Here is a 24,843-nt window from a genome sequence, read left to right as displayed (position 1 = left end):
GAAAGGGAAAGACAACAGTGTAGCATATGCATTATCGCGCCAATTTGAGGAGGAAAGTACTCTGCTCGCAATTTCCCTTCCCATTCCAGACTGGATTGAAGAGGCTCGCAGGGAATGGTTTTCACACACAGGGCTCTCCCAACTCATTTCTCAATTGCAGGTAAATCCTAATTCCAGCAAGGGCTACTCGTGGCAGAATGATATTCTTCGCTACAAGGACAGAGTCGTAATATCACCAACATCTACCCTCAAAAGTCGCCTTTTGGTAGAATTGCACTCATCTCCCATTGCAGGACATTCGGGCTTTCAGAAGACGTATGCTCACACCAGAAGATCATTCTTTTGGACAGGCATGAAAAATTATGTCCTTACTTTCGTAGCCGAATGTGATGTCTGTCAACGCCACAAAGGGGAAACCGTCAACACACCAGGCACCTTACAACCATTGCCCATTCCGGCCTCAATTTGGACGGAGGTTTCTATGGATTTCATTACAGGTCTTCCAAAGTCAGGGAACAAGTCAGTCATCATGGTGGTTGTGGACCGACTATCGAAGTATGCTCATTTCTGCGCCCTACCCCACTCGTTTACACCAACCTTGGTTGCTCAAACTTTCATGGATCAGATCTTCAAATTACATGGCATGCCCACTTCTATAGTGTCCGACCGCGACCCGATCTTCACCAGCAATTTTTGGCAGGAACTCTTCAGAATACAAGGCACTCAACTCAAACTCAGTACTTCATATCATCCGCAAACAGATGGTCAAACCGAAGCCGTCAACAAATGTCTAGAAACCTACCTTAGGTGTTTCACTTCCGAAAAGCAACACCTTTGGGCACAGTGGTTACCTCTGGCTGAATGGTGGTATAACACCAACTATCATGCCACCACCAAAATGACTCCCTATGAAGTAGTCTATGGTCAACTTCCGCCTTCCCCTACTTCTTATCTCAAGGGATGCTCCAAAGTACAAGCAGTGGATCAACTCCTACAACACCGCGCAACCATGCTCGCCCATCTTCGCGAGAATCTTCATCAAGCTCAGAACCGCATGAAGCAATAGGCCGACCAACATCGCTCAGAGCGCCAATTTCAAGAAGGGGCTGCAACCATATAAGCAAACATCACTCAAAGATAAGGGTTGTCAAAAGCTCGCTCCAAAATTCTATGGACCATACCAAGTACTTCAGCGCATTGGAGAAGTGGCTTACAAGTTGGCTTTGCCCCCTACGGAAAAAATCCATCCAGTTTTCCATGTATCGTGCCTCAAGAAAGTGATTGGGAACAATTTCCGAGTTCAAACCAGTCTACCTGAATTAGAAGAAGAAGGGTCAATCTGGCTTTAACCCGAACAGATTCTAGACACACGAGATAAGCACCTGCGCGGCCGCATGATTAAGGAGGTCCTCGTCAAATGGAAAGACACCTCTCCGGAAGATGCAACTTGGGAACCAGCCACTATTCTTCAGCAGTTTCCGCAGCTTCAGCCTTGAGGACAAGGCTAGTCTTAAGGGGGAGGGCATGTTAGGGTCCCACCCTAACCCCCTTATTTATGTCATGGGATCACGTCATAGTCAAGAGTCAATAAAGCCCATATTAATATTTGTAAGTGGTTAACCCGCAAATAATGACGGGACCACAGTTAGTTTCAAATGGGCGGTAGTATTAGATAGATGGTATTAATAAAACTTACAGTATTGGCCCGTGGTATTGCATGTATGAGTCATATATAAAGGATAGAGACTCCCTGCGAGGAGTATCGTGTCTTGTTTTTGTAATCGAGCTCTGCTCTATTGGAGGTTGCCCCCTCGAAGAGGCCTGTGAACATTTCTCTCTGAATAATAAAATCATTGCTATTCTGTGTTCTGGGTATCTTTTCTTCGCATATTCTGTGTTATCGGTATCTTTTCTTCGCATATTCTGTGTTTGGGTATTACTTTGCAGGTTAAGAGCATAACAGATTGCTAATCGGTGGAATATAATAAGAAAAAGAAGTAAACTGTTATAAGCATAGAACATACCATAACTTAACACCTCAGAAACTGAAAAGAAAAAGTACAATAAAGGAGGGAAAATTTCCAAATATGATCCCATTAATGTCCAAGAAATCATGGCCTCACCCTTAATCAAGAAATCTTTACAAGATGTGGGCTGCCTAGGTTTTTGTGAGAAGATCCAAGAAATAGATTCTCATGCTAAGTTGACAAGCCTCTTTTCCACCAACTTTAGGAGGGATAAGGCTAGAATAGTAGGGTTTGACTTCACCATTTCAGCAAATGCCATTTCCATAGCCACTGGAATCCCTAACCATGGAGAAATATGGTTCAAAGGGATGGATCTAGATATTGAGAACTACAAAGCATTCTTAAAGCCACCCTACAAGAATGATCCCAAACACATTTTTCCCTTCAGAAAATTGCTTGAAAGGTATGCTCCTTTAATGAAGATGATCATGAAGTACTTTACCTGTGAGGGTAGGTTTTCAAGGCTATACCAGTATCACATAAGACTACTCATGCATTTCACAACCATCAAACCTCTTAACCTACCTCATTACCTATACAGAAGCCTGGTCAAGATGACAGAGAAGGTACAAAGCAAAGGGAAATATCACCAAGAAAACCTATTTCATCATGGCTTGGTCAAAATTATTGTTTTGCATCAGTTGTCACAAGTCAACTTATCTTGGGAGGCATTCATGCAGTCAACTTCTCTTTTGCCTGCTACTAGTCAACCTAGTAGTCAAAGTTCACCATTGGAAAGATCACCAAGACCTCAAGAAGTTGGCTCTACAAGAAAACTAGTGACAAGGACACCTAGGGAAGAGGTGACAAAAACATATAGCAGAGGTAAGAGGCTTGTTTTTTCTCCTGACAATGTAGAAAGAGTTCAACCTCCTACTGTTGGACAAGAAGCATCAGGACATCATCATGATGCACCTTTTCATGAAGAACACAGGTACATTTTGATACTCACATGGCAGACCTAGAAGGGCATGAGAAAGACAAGTCACCTGAGCAAATCATTCAAGAGAAAGAGGAAAAAATTATAGAGCTTAAGGATGACTGGCAAAAGAAAACTTCATGATTTCATTCTTACAAAAAGAGAACATGCGACTTAAGGTAAATAAGTTTTTGCTTTCTAAACCTAGGGTTGATTTGGTGGAATATGATGATAAAGGTAAGAGTGTGATATATGTTGAGAATCTTGAATATAAGGGGCCTTAGATCAAGCCAAGGAGGCCAAAGAATAGAGGATTGAAAATAAAGAAAGCACTAGGGAGTGAGCGATCTCCTCCACTAGGTCAGCAAGACATTGAAGAGACCATTGCAACTGAGGTTGAGAAAGACAAAGAGATTTGGCTTGGAATGGTTAATGAGCACTTGGAAAATCTCTTGAAGAAGAACAACATGGAAAAAAACCTTCATAGACACATGGCTAGGCACTACTTCAATAGAAATCAAATTTGCAAGATTAGGGTTAGAAATTTGAAGAAGAAACTAAAGAAAACCCTAATCAAGCTAAGGAAGAGGGACAACCTTGATTTTATTTATAATGAATCATTTATCATATAATATATCACTCAAAATCTTAAAGGATAAAGATAGAAACAATTTTGAAGAACTTTGGGAAATTTATGAGTTTTTGTGCATTTTTGCAATTTTTGGCAATTTCATACTACCAAAAGCATAGCGAGCTCACGCTACGCTTATTCCCAGGGGAAATAAATGATTAATGTCCTATATGGTTGGAGAATATTAAATTTTACATGTTAGATATACCACTGGTTTTCTATGTTAGCTTGCCGATTGAGAGAAAAAGTCAAATACATTCCAAAAAACATGTTTCTACCTCATTTTTGACCCCGTCGCTGCGCTTTTGGAGAAGTCTTGGGAAAAGTGATTTTTAGACACCTTGTATAAATGTTTTTGCATTCTTGAAGGTTCTAAGGACTATTATATATCTATGGATTTCTAGATCTACCTTCAATTCAGTAAATGGATGAAGAAAAGTCCCTCAAAATGACCTTCAAACTTCACACTGCGCTTCTGACAATTCACCGTGCTTCTTAGGAAATTCGCTGCACTTCTGTCAGCAAGTCAAATTTTTTATTTTATTTGGTCAAATTCAAAGTCTTGTGATGTAAGTAATCCTATTGGGTATTCTTTTGATGTAATTAAATGTCATTGAGCTGGTAAATGCCAAATTCATGTAGATTCATACTCATCAAAGCTTGTAAAGTTAAAGTGAATCTGTTTGGGCCAAATTGGGAGTTGGTTTCTAACCTCCCTAATCTTAGGTATGGTTGGATATGTTATTGTAAATAATTCCTATGATGATGTATTTGACCCGTGAGAGGGGGAAATGTAGTTTTTGGTCTATATGTAGCCTTCTCTAAGTCATAGAGAGGGTTGGATGCTTGTGAATCATAGCTTGGAGCTAGTGTACACTTTTTTGCATTGATACAAAAGGCAATTGCAACTATTATTTTGGGATTCTTGTGGTATGATTTATTCATAGTGTTATTCTCAGTTTTATCATCAATTTGAATATTTATTTCTCCTTATTACCATATCTATGCTCTCTTGTGATAATCTCATAGGTGTTTAACAAAATTCATAAGTTATATGCTCTATTTTGATGAGATTTTCATGCTAGCGTTCCATTTCTTTTGATGAGTGAGATCATGGTTACATGCTCATTTTGATCCTCCATATTTTCATCCCTATACCATAATGACAACCTACTTCTATCATTGAGCATACCTACCTTGCCCCATTATATCTTCGCAATTGATCATTTGAAACCCTAGCCTAGTTCCTATATTTATGAACTTCATCCAGAAAACCCTAAAATCAAACCCTAGTGAGCTTAAAATATAGCCTAGCATCTAATTTCCTCTCCAGTCACTTCATTGGTTGTGAGATTCTTGAGAGAGCCCTCCCTGATTTGGTAGGGCTAGCTACCAGATCCAAACTTGGTTTGAAGTTACCTTCGTCAGTCTCCTTTCTCAACCTTGGGACACTGTGGAGTGCTAACAACTATGACCTTAAAATTGGGTAGCATATATTATTATTATTATTATTATTATTATTATTATTAATTACTGATTTATAATACACATACATGCATACACATATGAAGAAAATAAAAAAAATGACATCATACAACCAATAGCTTTAAAAATGAAAATAATTATAGTTATAGTTTTACTTTTAAAAACATGGTTTTTCTTTGACCTTCGAAGGTTTTCCTTTTTTTTGCCCTTAAAATATTAAAAAATGTGTATGTTCTGTCTCTCTCCCTCTAAAATGGTTTAAAATCACTAAGATTTTTCTTTGAAAAAAGATTAAAAAATTAATCCTAATTTATTTGGAAAAGATAAGAACAAACTATAGAGCTTAGGGTTCATTATTAAAAATTTTTTTTTTTTTTCATCCACTATATGATGCAATCAAAAATATTATTAACATTTAAGCAATAGAATCTCACTTTGAATTTCTCCAAATTCTTTATTTAATTCTCCCCAAATTTGAATGCGAAGTGAAGAAAAGAAGCGAAAAGTTTGTTTATATAGCAAATATTTGATCAAACATTTCTATGTTTAGGGAATGTGTGATAAAATAAAAATTATTTAGAAAAATGGTTTTCCTAATAAATTAGAAATAAAAATACGAACAAATTCATTAAACTAAGGTAGTTTTTTTGGATTTAACTTATATCGAAGTTTTGAAATATTAACAAATTTAATCCAGAAAATTACTACAAGATGTTCAACTCTAGAAATTTACATAATTAAAAACTTTATTTATTTTTAGTGGAAAAAATTAGAGGTAAAATTTAATTCTTCAATATATAAGAATATTTCTTGGAGGGTGGATAGTTTTATTTTTCTATGCTTTTAATGAGAAGTCATATATTCATCTGATAGAAAAGTTTCCATTTTTGAAGGATTAACTTGTTGTCCTTATACCTCATATTTTGGTACTAGTGAATTTTATGTAAATGTCTTCAATGCAAATGAAGAGTTGTATTTTTCATCTAGTGAGGAGTTTGATCATAGCGCGAGAAATGAGATTGAACATGTTGATGAAAAATTTCTTAATCTCGAGGAATTTTAAGGCACCATTGATGAAAAGGAAGAACATGATGAGAATCATTCCTCTCAATAATTTAATGATGAATGTTGGGACAGGGTCGCCTTGGTTAGATTCTGTTAAACTTTTGTTAAGTTTGTAAAGATATTGTAAATTCTCCACATTTTTAGGAGTGGAGCATGAGTAGCGCATGTTGATAGGAGTCAAAGGGGCTTTAGGAAGGTCAAATCCCCTTAGTTTGTTAAAGTCAAGTTGTTTTGAGACTTGCCCATGGTTCATGGACCATGGTATTGTAACGAAGGAAGAGTATAAAAGGAAGTGATAGAAGAGTCATAGGTCAGCTAAGTAGGAAGTGCATGAGTTGAGTCTGGATTTTTCTATTCTGCACTTGGGTGAAGGGGAAGGTTCCTGCAGCTATGTACATGGAGACCTTGGTAAGTCCGCAACTTAGTGCACGGGTCCCTGCAATTGTGTGCGCAAGGTTGGAAAGAGTTTGTAACTGAGAATCTGAAGCATAATAAAGACATATTTTGAAGTGATATTTGTGGATCTTTGTATTACTATTTAATTTTGAAGTTGATGTATTTATGATTTGTTGAATGAATTTAATTGGGAAAAGTACTTAATGGATTCATGAATATGTAGATCTGCTTATTTGTATGATATTATGCATGTTCAAGGCAATCAACGAAGGACATAAATCTATTAACTGTTATTTATTGTAAGCTTTGGGTTTCAAGGGTTAGGGTTCACGAAGGTCAAGATAAATCCATAGATCTGCAGAAAACACATCACATATCCCTCTGGATGCAGAAATCTAGTTCTAGCATCTCCCAATACTGCCTCAAGTGAGACTGTAGCCTGCACTACACAGGTTGTTGCTAAAAGGGACGGTAGTGTAGGGTTTTGTTGGTTAGCCCAAATGACTCCAAACTTGGGTCCAAGCTCCATCAAGCCAACAATGAAATCAATAATGTGGAAAATATTCAAAATCTATCCCAAGTGATGATTTAGATGATAAAATTATTCCTAGTGATCACCTTAATGGAAGAAACAATGGATATTCAAATGATAACATTAGTATAGAGGAGAGGTGTTAAAATTTTTAAAATGATTGTGGTGTTAAAAATAATTAACATATTCCTCCAAGTGGGGAACTTAAAGGAACTAATTAATATTATGAAGATTTTCCTCCAACTAGGGAACCTAAAGGCACTAAATAATATGATGAATATTCCCCCCAACTGGGGATTTTAATGGCATTGATGAGGACAATGAAAATTTTCCTCCAAGTGAGTATTTTTAAGTAATGATGATAAAGAATTTACGCCACGTGGCCAAATTGATGGTATGGTGCTCAAGACAATAATATTTTTTCTTCAAGTGAATAAATTCAAAGTAGACTAATTACATTAATGAGGATGGTAAGTGTTTTCCTATAGAGTTTGATATCCCTATTAATGGTATGACTGGAAATAAAGACAATGGTGTGCCTATAGAGTTTGATATCCCTATTAATGGTATGACTAGAAATAAAGACAATGGTGTGCCTAGGAACAAAGATCATGTTCTAACTCATCAAAGTGAAATAATTTGACGTGCTCAACATTATTTTGTTGGTTTCCCTAATAATTTTGAATATTATTATAGAGAGGATGATATCCCTACTATTTAAAAGTGTGTTCTTGATAGAGAGATTGTTGATATTCCATAAAATTAATGGAGACGAGACAAAAGAAGAATTGCATCTAAACTAATGATCAAGAATAGGACTAGACCTTTTTATATCAATCCAAAATAATCATTCTAGCTATACAAGGTGTAGGAAAGAATTTTTCAGAAGCTCAAGTTCTATTAATGATTGATTTCAAGTGAATATTGTTAAATACAAATTTTAAAAGTTATAAGCTATACGTATGCCATGGAGAAAAGGAACACATAATTTTCAATGAATAAAAGCATGAAAAAATCATATATACTAGGGTCCATGATATGTACAAAGATAAGTTATGATTATCTCATTGGAAATCTTCTACTATACCAAAAGCCATTGAAAACAATTCACTCAATTTGTAATCTTCATCTATAAAGGATCCATTAGTAATATTCATTTATCAAGCATCCAAAAACGAGTAGAAAAACATTTCATGTTTTATTCAAAAGCACATCATGTTAGGCCCCTATACTACTAGTGTAACCCATTATTGTTATTAGCACAACCCCCTTATTATATTTTTGTACCCATGTAATCCCCATGTTGTGATTATTGTGCCCCATAGAAGCCCACTATTGTTATTATTGTGCCCTTACGTTATTATTGTTATGTAGGCTCTGATTATATTATGACCCCTTAGACTCCTATATATAGAAAGGAGGTCTTGTCATTTGTATCATCTAAGAATTGTTCATTTGTGTAATGTAAAGGAGGTTGGCCCCTCGAAGAGACATATTTCTAAGGTGTTGATCTATCTTTTCTATCTTTTTGTGAGCTGGTTTCATAACATTTGGTATCAAAGCTTTGGGATTCTAGGGTTTTGCTGCTCCAAATAGGTCATTGTGGAATTTTCGCTATAACTTTTTTTTTTCTGCGGTGTTTCAGAAGTGAAAAAAAACCATTTGATACGAAATCACATTGAACCTCGAGTTTGGATTTCAGATCTTGTCTCGCTATATTTTCGAAGATATGAGCTGAGGAAGTTGGAGTTTTTGCAGACTCCTGAATTACATTCCAAATAGGTGACCTGGGGAAAATTGTCATAACTTTTGTTTTGAGCATCAGATTGAAATTTTGTAAGAAGTTACAGAAATACAACGGACTGTAGTTTCCTGTATATATTTTTCAGATCCAAAGGTCAAGACAGTGACACATGGAACTTCATACAAGTTCTCTCTTCTGAAAAGTTATATAATCAGGTCATCTTGGGAGATTGTGCATAACTATTTCTTGGAGAATCCAAATTTGATCAGATTGGTGGCATTAGAAAGAGGACGCAGAAGGCTACTATAGGTCATAATTTTAGATCTTGTCTCGCTATATTGTTGGATATATGATTTGAGGAAGTTAGGGTTGTTGCAGACTCCCAAATTACATATTAAACAGGTGACCTTGGGAAAATCATCATAACTTTCTCTCTGAGCATCGGATTGAATTTTCGTAAGACGTTACACAAAGAGAATGCACTGTAGTTTTCTGGTTATATTTTTCAGATCTGAAGGTCAAAACAGTGACACGTGGCACTTCATACAAGTTTATTCTTCTGAAAAGGTATATAATAAGGTCATCTTGGGAGATTTTGCATAACTATTTCTTGGAGAATCCAATTTAGATCAGACTAGTGGCATTGGAAAGAGGACGCAGAGGGCTATGGCAAGTCATGATTTTAGAACTTGAAGATCCAAATTTAAATGGTTACATTCGTTTCAAGTTCCAGCTCTTAAAATCAAGAAAAACCAAGATGAGGAAGTTTGATGGCAAGGATCCAGTAAATTGGATACTACAGATGGAGAAATATTTTGATCTACATGGTGTACCACTATTACAAAAGGTATGTATTGCATCTAATTATTTAGACCCAAATCAATTTTTATTACATATAAAGGGCTTTGTTCTTGTAAACCACTTGTCACGTGGTCAATTTTCACAGAGGAAATGATAGCACATTAAGAGGATACAAAGAGAAACACCTTATTTAACCAATTGATAAATCTCAAACAAAAGTGTTCAATGGAAAAGCACATTGAGGACTTTAAAAAATTGAATATAAGGGTAAATGATATTCCAGAGAAGTAAAGGATTGATGTCTTCATAGGTACTTTAAAGGATAACATTCAACATGAGGTTCGCCTTTGGGAACCTGATTCATCACGACTATAATTATGGAAGTGTTTCTTCTCCTAGCCTTCCACAACCTACAAGGCTTACACCACAACAATTGGCAGAAAAAAGAGAAAAAGGGTTTTGTTACAATTGTGATAGCAAATGCACTAAAGGTCATAAGTGTGTTGAGAAGAAATTATTTTACATAGAGTATGAAGAAGAGGAAGAAAAGGATCAAGAAACATCAAAAGAAGAGGATATATGCCACGACCCAACCCAAGAGAAATAAGAAATGAATCTGACCATATCTTGTAAAGCATTGGCAAGAATTACCACTCCTCAAACTCTCAAGATAGAAGGACATATCAAGAAGAAAAAGGTTCAAGAAGTGAAAGATCACATTGAGAAAGAAGAAATGAATCCAACCATATATTGTAATGCATTGGCAGGAATTACCACTCCTCAAACTATTAAGATAGAAGGACATACCAAGAAGAAAAATGTTCAAGAAGTGAAAGATCACATCGAACATCAAGAAATGAATCTAACCATATATTGTAAAGCATTGGAAGAAATTACCACTCTTCAAACTCTCAAGATAGAAGGACATATCAAGAAGAAAAAGGTTCAAGCAGTGAAATATCACATCGAGCATAAACAACAATTTCTCCAACTTTTAAAGGATAATGCCACTTTGGTGCAGAATCGAATGAAACAACAGGTAGATCAACATCACAGTGAAAAAAGTTTTGATGTAGGTGATTGGGTATTTTTATGGCTACATCTCAAGCAAGCTATTTATGAGAAGGAAATGTTGGAAATACTACTTGCACTTAAGAAAAGGTGACCTTACCCAATGGGAAGACACTTCAAGGTAAAAGTGGATCATGATAGTCTTAAATACTTTTTAGAAGAAATATTATCTTTAGAAGAACAAAAAAAATGGTTCACAAATATGTTGGGTTATGACTTTGACATCATCTACACAAAAGGGAAGAAATTTTTTGTTGTAGATGCACTCTCAAGAAAGGATGAGGATGTAGAAGCATTGTTTTGTGTTATTTCTATTATCCAACCAAATGGAAGAAGGAAAAAGAAGTGTGGCCACCCATTCAAAAGTTGCAGAATATCCCAATTCAAACAATATTGCCAAAACTTGAAGAGGAAGAAAAAATCATATTGGAACCTGGAGCAATTACAAAAGCAAGAACCCAACAACTACAAAATTGATCAATTTCAGAGTATCTCATCAAGTGGAAGAACTTACCTGCTGAAGGTTCCACATGGTAGGACAAGAAATTTATACAGAAGAATCAAGAACTACTCAAGCGTTGAGGACAACACTTTTTGAAGGAGAGGGGCATGTTAGGCCCCTATACTACTAGTGTAACCCCTTATTGTTATTAGTACAACCCCCTTATTATATTGTTGTACCCATGTAGTCCGCATATTGTGATTATTGTGCCCCTTAGAATCCCACTATTGTTATTATTGTGCCCTTACGTTATTATTGTTATGTCGACTTTGATTATATTATGACCCGTTAGACTCCTATATATAGAAAGGAGGTCTTGTCATTTGTATCATCTAAGAACTGTTCATTTGTGTAATGTAAAGGAGGTTGCCCCCTCGAAGAGGCATATTTCTAAGGCGTTGATCTATCTTTTCTATATTTTTGTGAGCTGGTTTCATAACACGTCATGGGTGAGAAAACAAGCCATTGACAAACATTGCAATGCCATGGATGTGCGACTTCTTTTATAGGCATAGTGAGTGTATGCAAGATATATAAATAGTACATATTCCAGATAATTTCTCAAGATACATAATCCAAAATTGTACAAAAAATATGCTAAAGGTGTTGAAGGAAATGGTATTTTCATTACATATACATATTTTACAAGAATATGGAAAAAACAATTCAAGCATGGGGTTTATAATACATGTCCTTATTTTAGGTCAGCAAGGGATAATATACAAGAGGTACAAAGGGTCATGTCTCTAAAATTTATTCCTTAGAATTGGATAATTATTAATTATGAAAACTTATAATTAATATTTTCATTTTAAATTATTCACATATTAATTCCATTATTAAAACACTTTAAGAACATCAAAATCAACAATGAAGTAAACAACAAAGGTTGTACAAATATCAAATCAAGCATTATGATACTCTAGGTAAATATCTAGGTCTGATAATTGATGGCATAAATAAGAAAAAGAACTTTTGCCACATTTTATTGGTACAAAAAAAAATTAAAAGAGAAAATTTTATTTAGTTTCACTTGGTTGATAGTGTGATTTTTAACAATCAAATATGTTATGAAACCAGCTCAAGAAAAGATAGAAAAGATAGATCAACGCCTTAGAATTCAGCCTCTTTGAGGGGGCAACCTCCTTTACATTACATAAATGAACAATTCTTCGATGATACAAATGACAAAACCTCCTTTCTATATATAGGAGTCTAAGGAGTCACAATATAATCCAGCCGACCTAACAATAATAATATAAAGCCACAAAAATAACAATAGAGGGATTCTATGGGCACATTAATAACAATATGGGGGCAATGGGGGTACAACAATATAAATAAGGGGTATAACTACAATAGTAATGGGGTAATCACTAGTATTATAGGGACCCAACATGCCCCTATCCTTCAAAAAAGTGTTGTCCTCAACGCTTGAGTAGTTCTCGATACTTCTGCATAAAATTCTCATCCTCCCATGTGGAATCTTTAGCGGATAAGTTCTTCCACTTGATAAGGTACTCTGAAATTGATCGATTTCGTAGCTGTCGAGTTCTTGTTTCTATAACTGCTTCCGGTTCCAATATAATTTTTCCTTCCTCGTCAAGTCCTGGAAATATTGTTTGAACTGGGAGCTTGTCACTTATAACCTTCTTTAAGCATGAAACATGGAAAACTGGGTGCAATCAAGAAGCTGCAGGAAGATCCAATTTGTATGCCATAGTACCAATCTTTTGCAACACCTTGTACGGACCATAATACTTTGGTGATAATTTATTATCCTTCTTAGCTTGCTTGAGGGACATTTGCTTATATGGTTGTAGCCGTAGGAATACCCAATCACCTACATCAAAACTTCTTTCACTGCGATGTTGATCTGCCTGTTGTTTCATTCTATTCTATGCCAACACGAGGTTATCCTTTAAGAGTTGGAGGACTTGTTGTTGATGTTTTATGTGATGTTCCACTGCCTGAACCTTAGAATTTTCTCTTAAATATGATGTGATGGATGGTGGTTGATACCCATAAAGTGCCATAAATGGGGTCATTTTTGTTGTTGTATGAAAGGAAGTGTTATACCACCACTCAGCCAGAGGCAAGCATTTGACCCATTGTGTCTGTTTATCTGATACAAAGAAACAAAGATATCCTTCCAAACATTTGTTTACTATCTCAGTTTTCCCATCAGATTGAGGATGATAAGATGAGCTATGAGCTAACTGAGTACCAAGACAAGAAAATAATTCTGTCCAAAAATTTCCAGTGAAAATGGGATCTCTGTCACTTACAATAATCTTTGGGTTTCCATGTAGCTTTTGAATTGTTTCCATAAATGTAGTAGAAACTGTACTGGCTTTAATTGGATGTGATAATGCACAAAAGTGTGCATACTTGGTAAGTCTGTCAACTACCACCATGATGACACTCTTTTCCTCAGACTTGGGTAAACCTGTGATAAAATCCATTGATACCTCCTCCCAACGTTGGCTTGGAATGGATAAAGTTTGTAATAGACCCAGTGTCTTAATTGTTTCAACTTTATTTTGTTGGCAAACCAAACATTCTGCCACAAACTTTTGAATATCTGATTTAAGGCCATCCCAAAAAAATTCCTTCTTAACCCTGTGGTAAGTTTTTAAAAATCCTGAGTGCCCTCCTAAGGGAGAAGTGTGCAATTCCATAAGAATCTTTTGTTTTAGCTGGGAATTCTTACAGAGGTATAAGCGATCTTTGTACCATAACGAATCATTTTTCCAGCTAAATGTATCAGATGTACTGGAATCTTGTTGTAGCTTTCGAATAAGTGCCCACACTTCTTCGTCATTCTTCCATTCCTCCCTTGCTTCATTTATCCAATCTGGTTGGATGATAGAAATAGCGCACAACAATGCTTCCACATCCTCATCCTTCCTTGAGAGTGCATCTGCCACCACATTTTGCTTCCCTTTTTTGTAGATGATTTCAAAGTCATAACCCAACATCTTTGTGACCCACTTTTGTTGCTCTTCAGAGGATAATCTTTGTTCTAAAAAGTATTTAAGGCTATCATGATCCGTTTTTACCTTGAAGTGCCTTCCCATTAGGTAGGGTCGCCATTTCTTAAGTGCATGGAGTATTGCCAACATTTCCTTCTCATAAATAGCTTTGCTTAGAAACTTTCCCTTGATTGGACGGCTTTCAAAAGCAATGGGTCTTTCATCTTGCATTAGAACAGCACCAATTCCATTTCCTGAAGCATCACATTCCACAATAAAGGTTTTTGTGAAGTCCGGTGTAGCTAAGACCGGTGCTTGGCACATTGCCTCTTTAAGATGTTCAAAGGCCTTTGTTGCTTCCGGAGTCCATGAAAATGCATCTTTCTTCAATAATGTCGTTAGAGGTGCTGCTATTCTCCCATAATTCTTAACAAACTTGCGATAATACCCTGTCAACCCAAGAAATCCGCGCAAATGCTTTAGGGATGTGGGGATTTTCCATTCCTTAATGGCTTTAATTTTGGTAGGGTCTACCTTAACTCCTTCATGATATACAATATGACCCAAATATTCCACCTCCTGGACTCCAAAGAAACATTTGGATCTTTTGGCATATAATTGTTTCTCCTCCAATAGTTGTAGCACCCTGTCAACATGTTCAACATGATCCTTCCAAGACTTGCTGTAGATAAGTATATCATCAAAAAATACTAACACAAATTTTCTAAGGAATGGTTTGAAAATTGAATTCATCAAACCTTGAAATGTTGAAGGTGCATTGGTAAGGCCAAAAGGCATGACCAAAAATTCATAATGACCCTCATGTGTTCTAAATGCCATTTTTGGAATGTCTTCAATTTTCATTCTGATTTGATGATATCCTGAACGAAGATCCAACTTGGTGAAGTAAATTGATCCATGCAATTCATCCAATAATTCATCAATGACAGGAATGGGGAACTTATCTTTAATAGTGAGCTTGTTGAGCTCCCTATAATCCGGACACATGCGCCATGATCCATCCTTCTTGTGCACCAATACTACTGGAGCAGAGAAATAACTTTGACTCGGTTGAATTATACCAGCCTTTAGCATTTCTACAACCATACGTTCAATTTCACTTTTTTGGACATAGGGATATCTGTACGGCCTGATGTTTGGAGGAACACTTCCTGGAATCAGATGAATAGCATGATCATGATCATGCATAGGTGGGAGACCTTTGGGAGTCTCAAATACCTTAGAATGATTGTCCAGGACTTTTTGGAGATCTGGAGAAATAGATGATTCTAATGTGGAAACATCTAGCGAACATAATTGTGCAATTACACCCTTTGCTCCTTTTTTAGAAGCTTTGTCATACCATTAGAGCTTATTATCTTTCCTGGTTTCCCTGCAAGACCCCTTAATTCAACTTCCTTTCCTTCCGTAGAGAATTTGATGAAAAGTTCTTGAAAATTAAAAGCTATTGTACCCAAGGATTGTAGCCATTAGACTCCTAGTACAACATCAACACCTCCCATTGGAATGGAAAGCATTGGGCTAGTCAATACATATTCTCCCATGGATAGCTTGATATTATGGCACTTTCCAGAGCAATTTATTGTTCCTCCATTTGCAATCATCACTTGACACTCTGGTGCTGGATATAGGAAGCAATTCAATTCTTTTGCTACCCTACAATGAATAAAATTGTGGGTGCTTCCTGAATCAATCAACACTATCACCTTTTTCTTCTTGATTTGTCCTTCTATCTTGATGGTTTGAGGAGTGGTAATTCCTGCCAATGCATTACAAGATATGGTCGGATTTATTTGTTCTTCATCTAGGCTTTGTTCCTGGAGCATATACTGTTCTTTTGACCTTTCTTGCTCCTTTTCTTCTTCCTCTTCACAATCTATGTAGAATAATTTCTTCTCAGCGCACTTATGACCTTTAGTGTATTTGCTATCACAACTATAACAAAGCCCTTTTGCTCTTTTTTCTTCCAATTGTTGTGGTGTCAACCTTATAGGTTGTGGAAGACTAGGGGCAACTGCACTTCCGTCTTTATAGTTGTGAGTGGTATGCTTCCTGGTTGCCATAATTTTGCTTTCCATTTTTCTTGCTAACCTGAATGCCTTCTCTAATGAATCAGGCTCCCAATGTCGAACATCATGTTGGATATTATCTTTTAAAGACCCTATGAACACATCAATCCTATGCTGCTCTGGAATATCTTTTACCCTTATGTTCAATTTTTGGAACTCCTCAATGTGCTCCATTATTGAACCCTTTTGTTTGAGACTTATCAATTTGCTAAAAAAAGTGTTGCTTTTTGTATCCTCATAATGTGCTATCAATTATTCCGTAAAAATTGCCCAAGTGATAAATTGTTTACGAGAGCAAAGCCATTGATACCATACAAACTGATTTGGTTCCAAATATAATGTTGCCATACGTACCTTTTGTGTGTTTTGCACATTATTGAGATCGAAGAACTGCTCCATCTGTAATATCCATGTGGCGGGATCCTTGCCATCAAACTTCCTCATATCGATTTTTGGAATATGGTGGGTCTTCGATCCAACATTAGAGTCTATGGAATCATGATTAACATTTCTTTTGTTCACATCATGAGTTTCCTTTACAACCTTTTCACCATTAGTAAGTATTTCTTGTAGAAAATTTGTCAAATCTGTCTTCAAATCTGCCATGTCTATCTTCAAATCTGTCCTCAAATCTGTCTTCAGATCATCCATCTTAGCTTCCATGCCCTTTATCTTAGATTCCACGCCATTTATCTTAGCATCTGTTAGCTTTTGTGAGCGTGACATTTGTTGCACTTGTTCTTGTAATTTTGATATATCATGTAGCATTTCTTCCTCTTCTTCATGAGTCATGGTAGAGCTTTCAGGTTCCTTACTAGGTGTTTGCATTTTCTTTCCTCGGGGCATCAGTTACTGATAATAATGCTTTACTATGCCCTTTGAATTCCTTCAAACCAAGCTTATGCAAAAATTAAAAAAAAAACTACACACCTTTTTTTTTTACTTTGTAGAAGCCTGATATTGAATCTGATGTATCTCTGTAATTTCGAATCATTCAGTTCTGAAATTGTGACCTGTAGTAGCCTTCTATGTCCTCTTTCCAATTCCACTAGTCTGATCCAAATTGGATTCTCCAAGAAAGAGTTATGCATAATCTCCCGCAGTGACCTGATTATAGACTAGTTCAGTAGAGCGAACTTGTATGAAGTTCCACGTGTCACTGTTTCAACCTTTGACTCTGAAAAATATATAAAAGGAAACTACAGTCCGTCCTATTTCTGTACCTTCTTATGAAATTTCAATCCGATGCTCAGAACGAAAGTTATGATGATTTTCCCCAGGTCACCTGTTTTGAGTGTAATTCAGGAGTCTGCAAAAAAGACCAACTTCCTCAGATCATATCTCCGAAAATATCGTGCGAAAAGCTCTGAAATTCAGACCCAAAGTTCAGCGCGTTTGCTTCTCAAATGGGTTTTTTTTGCGACTTCTGAAACGTCACAGAAAAAGACTTATAGCGAAAATTCCACAATGACCTGTTTGGAGCAGCGAAACCCTAGAATCCAAAGCTCTGATACCAAATGTTATGAAACCAGCTCAAGAAAAGATAGAAAAGATAGATCAATGCCTTAGAATTCAGCCTCTTCGAGGGGGCAACCTCCTTTACATTACATAAATGAACAATTCTTCGATGATACAAATGAAAAAACCTCCTTTCTATATATAGGAGTCTAAGGAGTCACAATATAATCCAGCCGACCTAACAATAATAATATAAAGCCAAAAAAATAACAATAGAGGGATTCTATGGGCACATTAATAACAATATGGGGGCAATGGGGGCACAACAATATAAATAAGGGGTATAACTACAATAGTAATGGGGTAATCACTAGTATTATAGGGACCCAACAAAATATCTCCAAAGATTTACTTCACAACTCCAAATATTCACAATGATGCAAATATGAATATCACCATAATTACATAATTTTCTTACTCATTAGTGAGTAATCTTCCTCAAGTTATATATCTATAATTGGACAAAACTCATTCTAAAAAAAATAAAAAAATTGTGTTTGATATATGGGCATGCTCGTAGAACTAGGAATTTTTCAAAGGGTTGAAGTTGGTTTCCTTCTTGGCTAGATACATGACCATAATGATCAAATGTTTAGGAATTTTTCAATAACATTGGTGAGAAAGAATGTTGAAAGCCTATCATCATTAATTTAAACTATTAAGAAATAATACTTTTAAAAGCTTGTTTTTCACACATCGAAAGAAATTGCTGATATGCGAAGATTAATTAAGGGAGCACATGGTGAAGAAAGTGTATCGAACAATTAAATGACATTAGCTTCCAACATCAATTTGTATGAAAAATATTGAAGGAAAATTTCTTATATGGGGCAAAAATCACCCAACTAATGCAAAATGGGGGATTGTCATATCTATGCATCAAAGTTATTATTATTGTAATCAATTCTGAAAATCCATAATGCATGAAGGCATAATAGAGAGGTAGATTGTTTTAAATGCTTGGAAGAAATAAAGTTTTATTAAAGCTACACAAGAGTACTTTCATGTTGCTAATTTTATTTTTTTTGGAAATATGTATTTTTTAATGATCAAAGTGATATACTTTTAAGCTCAACAAATAGAGATATATTTTTTAACACTTCATTTGGTCAGCCACAAACTATGCCAAATGAACAAGAGGAAAGAAATGGTGTTAAAGAACATGAATCTTAGGGGTGTTATTTGTTAGATTCACAACTACACTAAGAGGGGGTAGAGTGAATCAATATAATACAATTTTTACTTATTTAAAAACCTTCAAGCACCATAAGACATTAATATCATAAGTAGAACATGAAACACCAAATATACATGGAAATCCTCCAGGGAGAAAACCGTATAACTTATTTTAATTGATTGTTCTTTGTAGGCACCAACCTACTGTTACAATATTTGTAAGCACCAACCTACATGAGACACCAATCCTCTAATCTCTCAAGTTTTTAAGAACTAACCTATAAGAGACACCAATTCCCTCAATCTCTCAAGTTGTAAGCACCAACCTACAGGAGACACTAATCTCCTCAATATCTCAAGTTTGTAGGTACCAACCTACATGAGACACCAATGCCCTCTACTGCTTATTAGGAACCAACCTACATAAGACATTAATAGCCTATGAACTATGATATGTAAATGTTTTCTTCTTTGGACCAGTATGATCTTCTCAAATTTTTGTAGTCACAACATTCCCCTCATTCATCAATGAAATTTTTACCAAGCGCTTCCTTCAAACACCAACTTCTCCAACAACATGCTTTTGTTTTCCATCCTTTTGAAATTTAATACTTCATTAACTAACTCTATTCATTTATATTTCCTTTAAAAACTATCCTGAACAAGAGTGATACCTCATAATTTCGCACTTCCTTTAGACCAAATTTTCAAATATATGCTTTTTTTTTAGACAAAGTTCGGTTGCTATGTATTAAACTGAAAAAAAGAAGGCAGTTTTCCATACATAAGATGCTTCCTGAGCATTCTGAATCCAAGGAATTACAAAAAATTCACTTTCCTTGATTCTTACTTTTGTTTTACTGCCCCTAAGACTGCTTGTACTACTGTAGATTCTTACAAACTGCAAGCCCCAAAATTTACATCTACAACCCATGACTAATCTATGTCTATATGACTTATCTTTCTTGCAGTAGATCCTTCTGGGTCCATGTCTGGTTCGTTTGGCTTTGCACTAGAAGAGGATGATGCATCTTTGAATTTTTTATCCATCATAAACTTGAGGATGGATATCTTTTCTTCAGCATGGGCGCATCTGTTACTCAAATCGTTGAACTGTTCATGCAGGGAGTGAACTCTATGCAAGAAGAGATTCATCTCAGCCCTGTATTTCTCATGGAGAATTTTGCATTGGTCTTCAAGCCTAGTTTCCAAGCTGCGCACCTGATCCTCCAGAGCTTGCTGTTGTGCACGCACCTCGTCGAATTCTGCTTGTAAGTCCCTGCAATGAAAGCACTGTTCTGGACGCTCCATTGGGTCTGGAAAATGGTTGTAGATGCTAATCAGATTCTTATCTCGGTGCCTCTGAGAACTTTCCTTACTACTGGTGAGAGCCTCCTTTCGCGCAGTGGCAGCACCGCTCTTGAAAATGCAGAAGCCGCTTGAGGGTATAACCTCGAACTTGAAGAGATTATCGCAGACTGCTTGGAGAGGAACAGCGGCTATTCCGCTCTTGAGACTGTGAATACAAGTTTCTCCTGTGGGGAGATGAGTCTGGGCACCAGGGGCATATAAAGACTTTTTCAGAGTGCTGTGATGGGAGGAGGATCTGCGCTTCCCAATGTTCCACCGCACCTTCCAACGCATATCTTGGCCAGTATCTGGGATCTGATGGTTAGGACGATTTCCTTCGGCGTGATGTCTGATTCCCATGCTCCGAGTAGATTTCCTAATCTGGATTCTGATGCAAGTCCTTTCTACCTTACCTACGCTGTCCCTTGCACTGTTGATTTGCCTGCAGTGATGGATTCTGTTGGTTACGGTTCCCCTAACGTTGACTGGCTGCGGAGTTCTCATGGTAACGGTTGGAAGGATGAGACGTTATTACAGCTGAGGATGCCTTTGGAACGTTCACAGGCCTTGTTGGCGTACTTGTCAGCATCTTTATTTAGTCCACGTAATATATGGTAATATCGGACCTCCTCCAGTAAGTCGTGAAGGATTTGGTTCCTACAGTTGATTTGCTGCAGTAGGATGTTTGGCGTGCTCTGCCTTTGCACCATGAGTTTGATGATGATTGCTGAATCCCCGAAGACAATCACCTTCTTAATTCCTATCTTGAGCAGTTGGGTGAGTCCTTGGTACAAAGCCAATCCCTCTGCCCTGTTATTGGATAGTTCTCCCAACCCCCATTCAAAATGAAGAATAGTCTCACCATTGGCATTGCATATAAGACCCCCTGCACCTGCTAGGCCGGGATTTGATTTTGAGGCGCCGTCAAAGAACATGTAGAACCTATTGCAATTGCTCAGCCAGAGTGCGAATTCCTCTTCCTTGAGCCTCAATTTCCAAACGCTGCTTGTCTCCTTCGATCGTAGATTTCCTTGCCTTGGTGCCTGGATGCTGGTGTTGTTTCCTTGTACACAGTTGATCAAATTTCTTTCTTCAACACTGTAATTGGTGGTCTCGATCTTGTCTTGAGTGTGAACTATAATTGCTTCCACCGCTAAATTCTTAGCTTTGTGACACATGACTCTAGTATTGCATCCTTTGTCTTGAAATACCTTTCTGTTTCTTGCCAGCCAGATGCGCCAAACAAGGGTTAAAGGTATAGTATTCCATATCCTTTGCGTTAATTTGCTCTTTTTTTCTTTCCATGGACAATTTTTCCTCCAATTGTAGACAGTTTCTGCAATGGTTGCCTTTGGTTCCCATGTGACTTCCCCGATTGAGGCCATCTGTCTCCAGCAATCATCTGCTACCTGGCAGTCTATGAACAGGTGTTGTATTGTTTCTTCAGCTTGACAACAGTTTGGGCACCTGGACGGACCCATAATGCCCCTTTTATTTAAGTTTTCTGCTGTTAGAATCTTCCCTTTCAGGAGAAGCCAGAAAAAGAATTTGACTTTAGGGGGTGCTTCAGCTCTCCAAACCAATTTCCATTGACTCCATATGGCCTGTGGGAAGGTGCTGTTGCAAAGATGTTGATATCCTGCCTTAGCTGTGTATTGAGTTCCCGTGGGGTCCCAGCGATAGCCATCTTGCTTGCCTCTTTGGATCGGAGCTTTACTTTGCAGAAAGTTCTTGAAAGCTACGACGCTTGTTTCTAGCTCTCTAGGGTAATCCGGAAGTTTCCAACCTGCCCAAGCTTGAGAATGATTTCCCCATTGCGTTATTTGATCTAAGCACCATATACCTCTGTCATTAAGCCAACTAATGGCAGGAGTTGCTTCTATGTTGGATCCCATAGGTTGCTGTCCTAATATTCTGTCAGTGGAAAAATTAATGCTGCTCCCCCCTCCTGGGACCTTTGATATGTTTTGGGACATAAATGGTATGACTTTCTTGCAGAGCTTCCAGATTTTTGTGCTGTCTCTATTGGGAATATTGGTGTCCAAGAGTTGATGCCTTGTGCTATTCAGATACTTGGCCTCTAGGACCGTTTTCCACCATGCTGTGGCCCCTGAAATCAGTCTCCAGATTATTTTAGCTCCAAGAGCTAGGTTCAGCAGTTTTGGAGATCTTATTCCAAGCCCTCCTTTCTCATGAGGCTGAATGACATTCTTCCAGCTAACCAGATTGAACTTTTTTCTTTCCGTTTTTCCTCCTTGCCAGAGAAAGTGTCTAAGGGCTCTTTCCATTTTTTGATGGAAGGCCATTGGAGCTTGGTACAAAGAAAAACGATAAATGGGCAGAGAGGACAGACCAGATTTTAGAAGTACAAGGCGTCCTGCTGGATTCAGCCACATAGATCCCCATTGTTGGATTTTTCTCTTTATTTTGTCAAGGATTTCATTCCATGTATCGGCTTTCATAGGTCCCATACTCACCGGCATCCCTAGGTATGTGAAGTGGCTCCAGTTTAGCTTGTATGAGACTCCTAGAGTGTTTGCAATGTTGTGGATGGTTTGAGATGTTGCGTTCCATCCATAGATGCAACTTTTGACCTGATTAACTTTCCCTCCTGAATAATCCATGAATTGATCTAGAATCTTTTTGAAGCGCCTTGCTATGGTTATGGATGCTCCTCCCATCAAGAGGGTATCATCTGCAAATTGGGAATGATTGATGTTCTTTGTACCTTGCTCAAATTGGATGCCAGTGATTAGGCCAATTCTTCGGTTGTAATCCAAGGCTTTGCTAAGAGACTCAGCCATAAGAATAAATAAGTAGGGGGACAGGGGACAGCCTTGTCTTAGGCCTCGAGAGGATTGGAAAGCAACACAAGTTCGACCATTGATCAGAGGGGAGATCCAAGGATTCGAAATGCAGGCTTTGATCATATTAATGAAGGAGAAGTTGAATCCCATTTTATGAAGCACTGCAAACAGAAAGGAGTGTCTAACCCTATCAAAGGCATTGGCAAGATCTAGCTTTAGGAAAAATCCTTTCTCCTTTCGGCTTATGCTTGAATGTATGGCCTCTTGCACGAGAAGGATGGAATCAGAGATGTGTCTATTGGGCAGAAAGCCTCCTTGGTTTTCTGAGATCAAAGAGGAGAGAAGGGGCTTGAGTCTTGCTGACAGAATTTTTGTAATTATTTTGTATGCTGAATTGCATAAGGATATGGGTCGAAATCTTGAGAAGGTGGAGGGTCTGTTTTCTTTTGGGATTAAGGCTAGATGGGTTGAGTTGGTGTATCCCCCCAGTTTGCCTTTCCGTAGAGCCCAACGTATCATCTTTAAGAGGTATTTTTTTATCAGCTGCCAGTACTCTCTGTAAAAACTAATTGGAAACCCGTCAGGTCCTGGAGCCTTGTCTGGGTGAAGACTCCAGATTGCTTTTTGAACTTCTTCTTCTTCTACATCTTGAGTGAGCTTGTTGTTCGTTTCTTGAGTGACTTCTGTAGTCATGTATTGAAGTATACTTGAGTAGTCCTCCTCACTTTTGTCCTCTGTAAGGAGATTTTTGAAATGGTTGGTGGCTGCTTCTTTTATAGAATCCTGGGTGTCGTAGCTGTTTCCTTCACTATCTCTAATTGTACTCACAGTGTTCCTGGTCTTTCTAATTGTAGCCTGCTTATGGAAATAAGAAGTATTTTTATCTCCCTCGTGCAGCCATAACTGTCTTGACTTTAGTCTCCATTTGATCTCTTCGTCCCTTATTGTTTGTCTCAGCTGGGAGTACAGTCTTATCTCAGTTTCTTTGGCTTGCTGGGAGAGACCAACAACTTCGATGTTTTGCTGCACTTCCTCAAGATTTTTCTTGATGTCCTTTTTAATCAACTCGGGCTCCTGGTAGTTATTCTTTGCCCAGGCTTTAAGAGCCTGTCTAGTTTGCTTCAATTTTGTTTCCCAGATATATGTCGGGGAGCCTTCCACATGCTGGGTCCAAGCCTGCCCCACCACGGCTCTAGCTGCAGGGATTCGATTCCAGAGGGAGCAATATTTGAAAGGAAGAGGTCCAAGCTGGCAATGACTGTGCAAAGTGAGCGTTATTGGATAATGATCCGAGGCGGAGATGTTGAGGATGTTTGACTGGCCGGTAGAGAAGGAGGACAGGTATGCGATATTGATGAGGAACCGGTCAAGCCTCTCCATGATATTGCCTGCTCCTAGACGCCTATTGCTCCAGGTGTACCTGCGGTTCTTGGGTTTTATATCAACCAAGTCTTGCTCCTGCATAATGTGCTCAAGTCAGTTTCTGAATGGGTCTGGGCTGAAGTTTCCCCCTCTTTTCTCATTGGCATGCAAAACCAGATTTAAATCCCCTGCAAGAATGAGATTGTTGTCTTGGTCTTCTTCTATATTTGTTTCCAAAGTGTTCCAGCACACTTCTTTCTCCCTGTATTGATTCGGTGAATAGATATTGTATATTTTTACAGTTGTTCCATTTTCCTTGCTTTCTAGTTTAACACTGATCCAGTTCTGATGTATTTTGGCAAAGTTGCAGCTCCATTTACTGTTGTCCCACA

At 37.5% G+C, this 24,843-nt stretch overlaps 1 protein-coding gene across 1 annotated transcript; it reads right to left on the bottom strand.

The window, feature by feature from the left end:
- Positions 1–20,782: 20,782 nt before the first annotated feature.
- On the bottom strand, positions 20,783–24,553 carry LOC149180677 (uncharacterized). The gene has a single exon (XM_089413954.1). It carries the CDS (start codon positions 24,551–24,553, stop codon positions 20,783–20,785), a length of 3,771 nt encoding a protein of 1,256 aa, XP_089270080.1.
- Positions 24,554–24,843: the final 290 nt, after the last annotated feature.

The sequence above is a fragment of the Pinus tabuliformis genome, chromosome 3_2, assembly GCF_031772625.1.
Source record: "Pinus tabuliformis cultivar Carrire ecotype Pingquan chromosome 3_2, CPIR1, whole genome shotgun sequence".
Lineage (NCBI taxonomy): Eukaryota > Viridiplantae > Streptophyta > Pinopsida > Pinales > Pinaceae > Pinus > Pinus tabuliformis.
Note: the sequence above shows the minus strand (reverse complement) of the source record. Positions and strands in the feature narration are given on the sequence as shown.

Coding starts and splice junctions, on each gene's coding strand:
- LOC149180677 (XM_089413954.1), bottom strand. CDS start 24,553: ATGCAGGAGCAAGACTTGGTTGATATAAAACCCAAGAACCGCAGGTAC.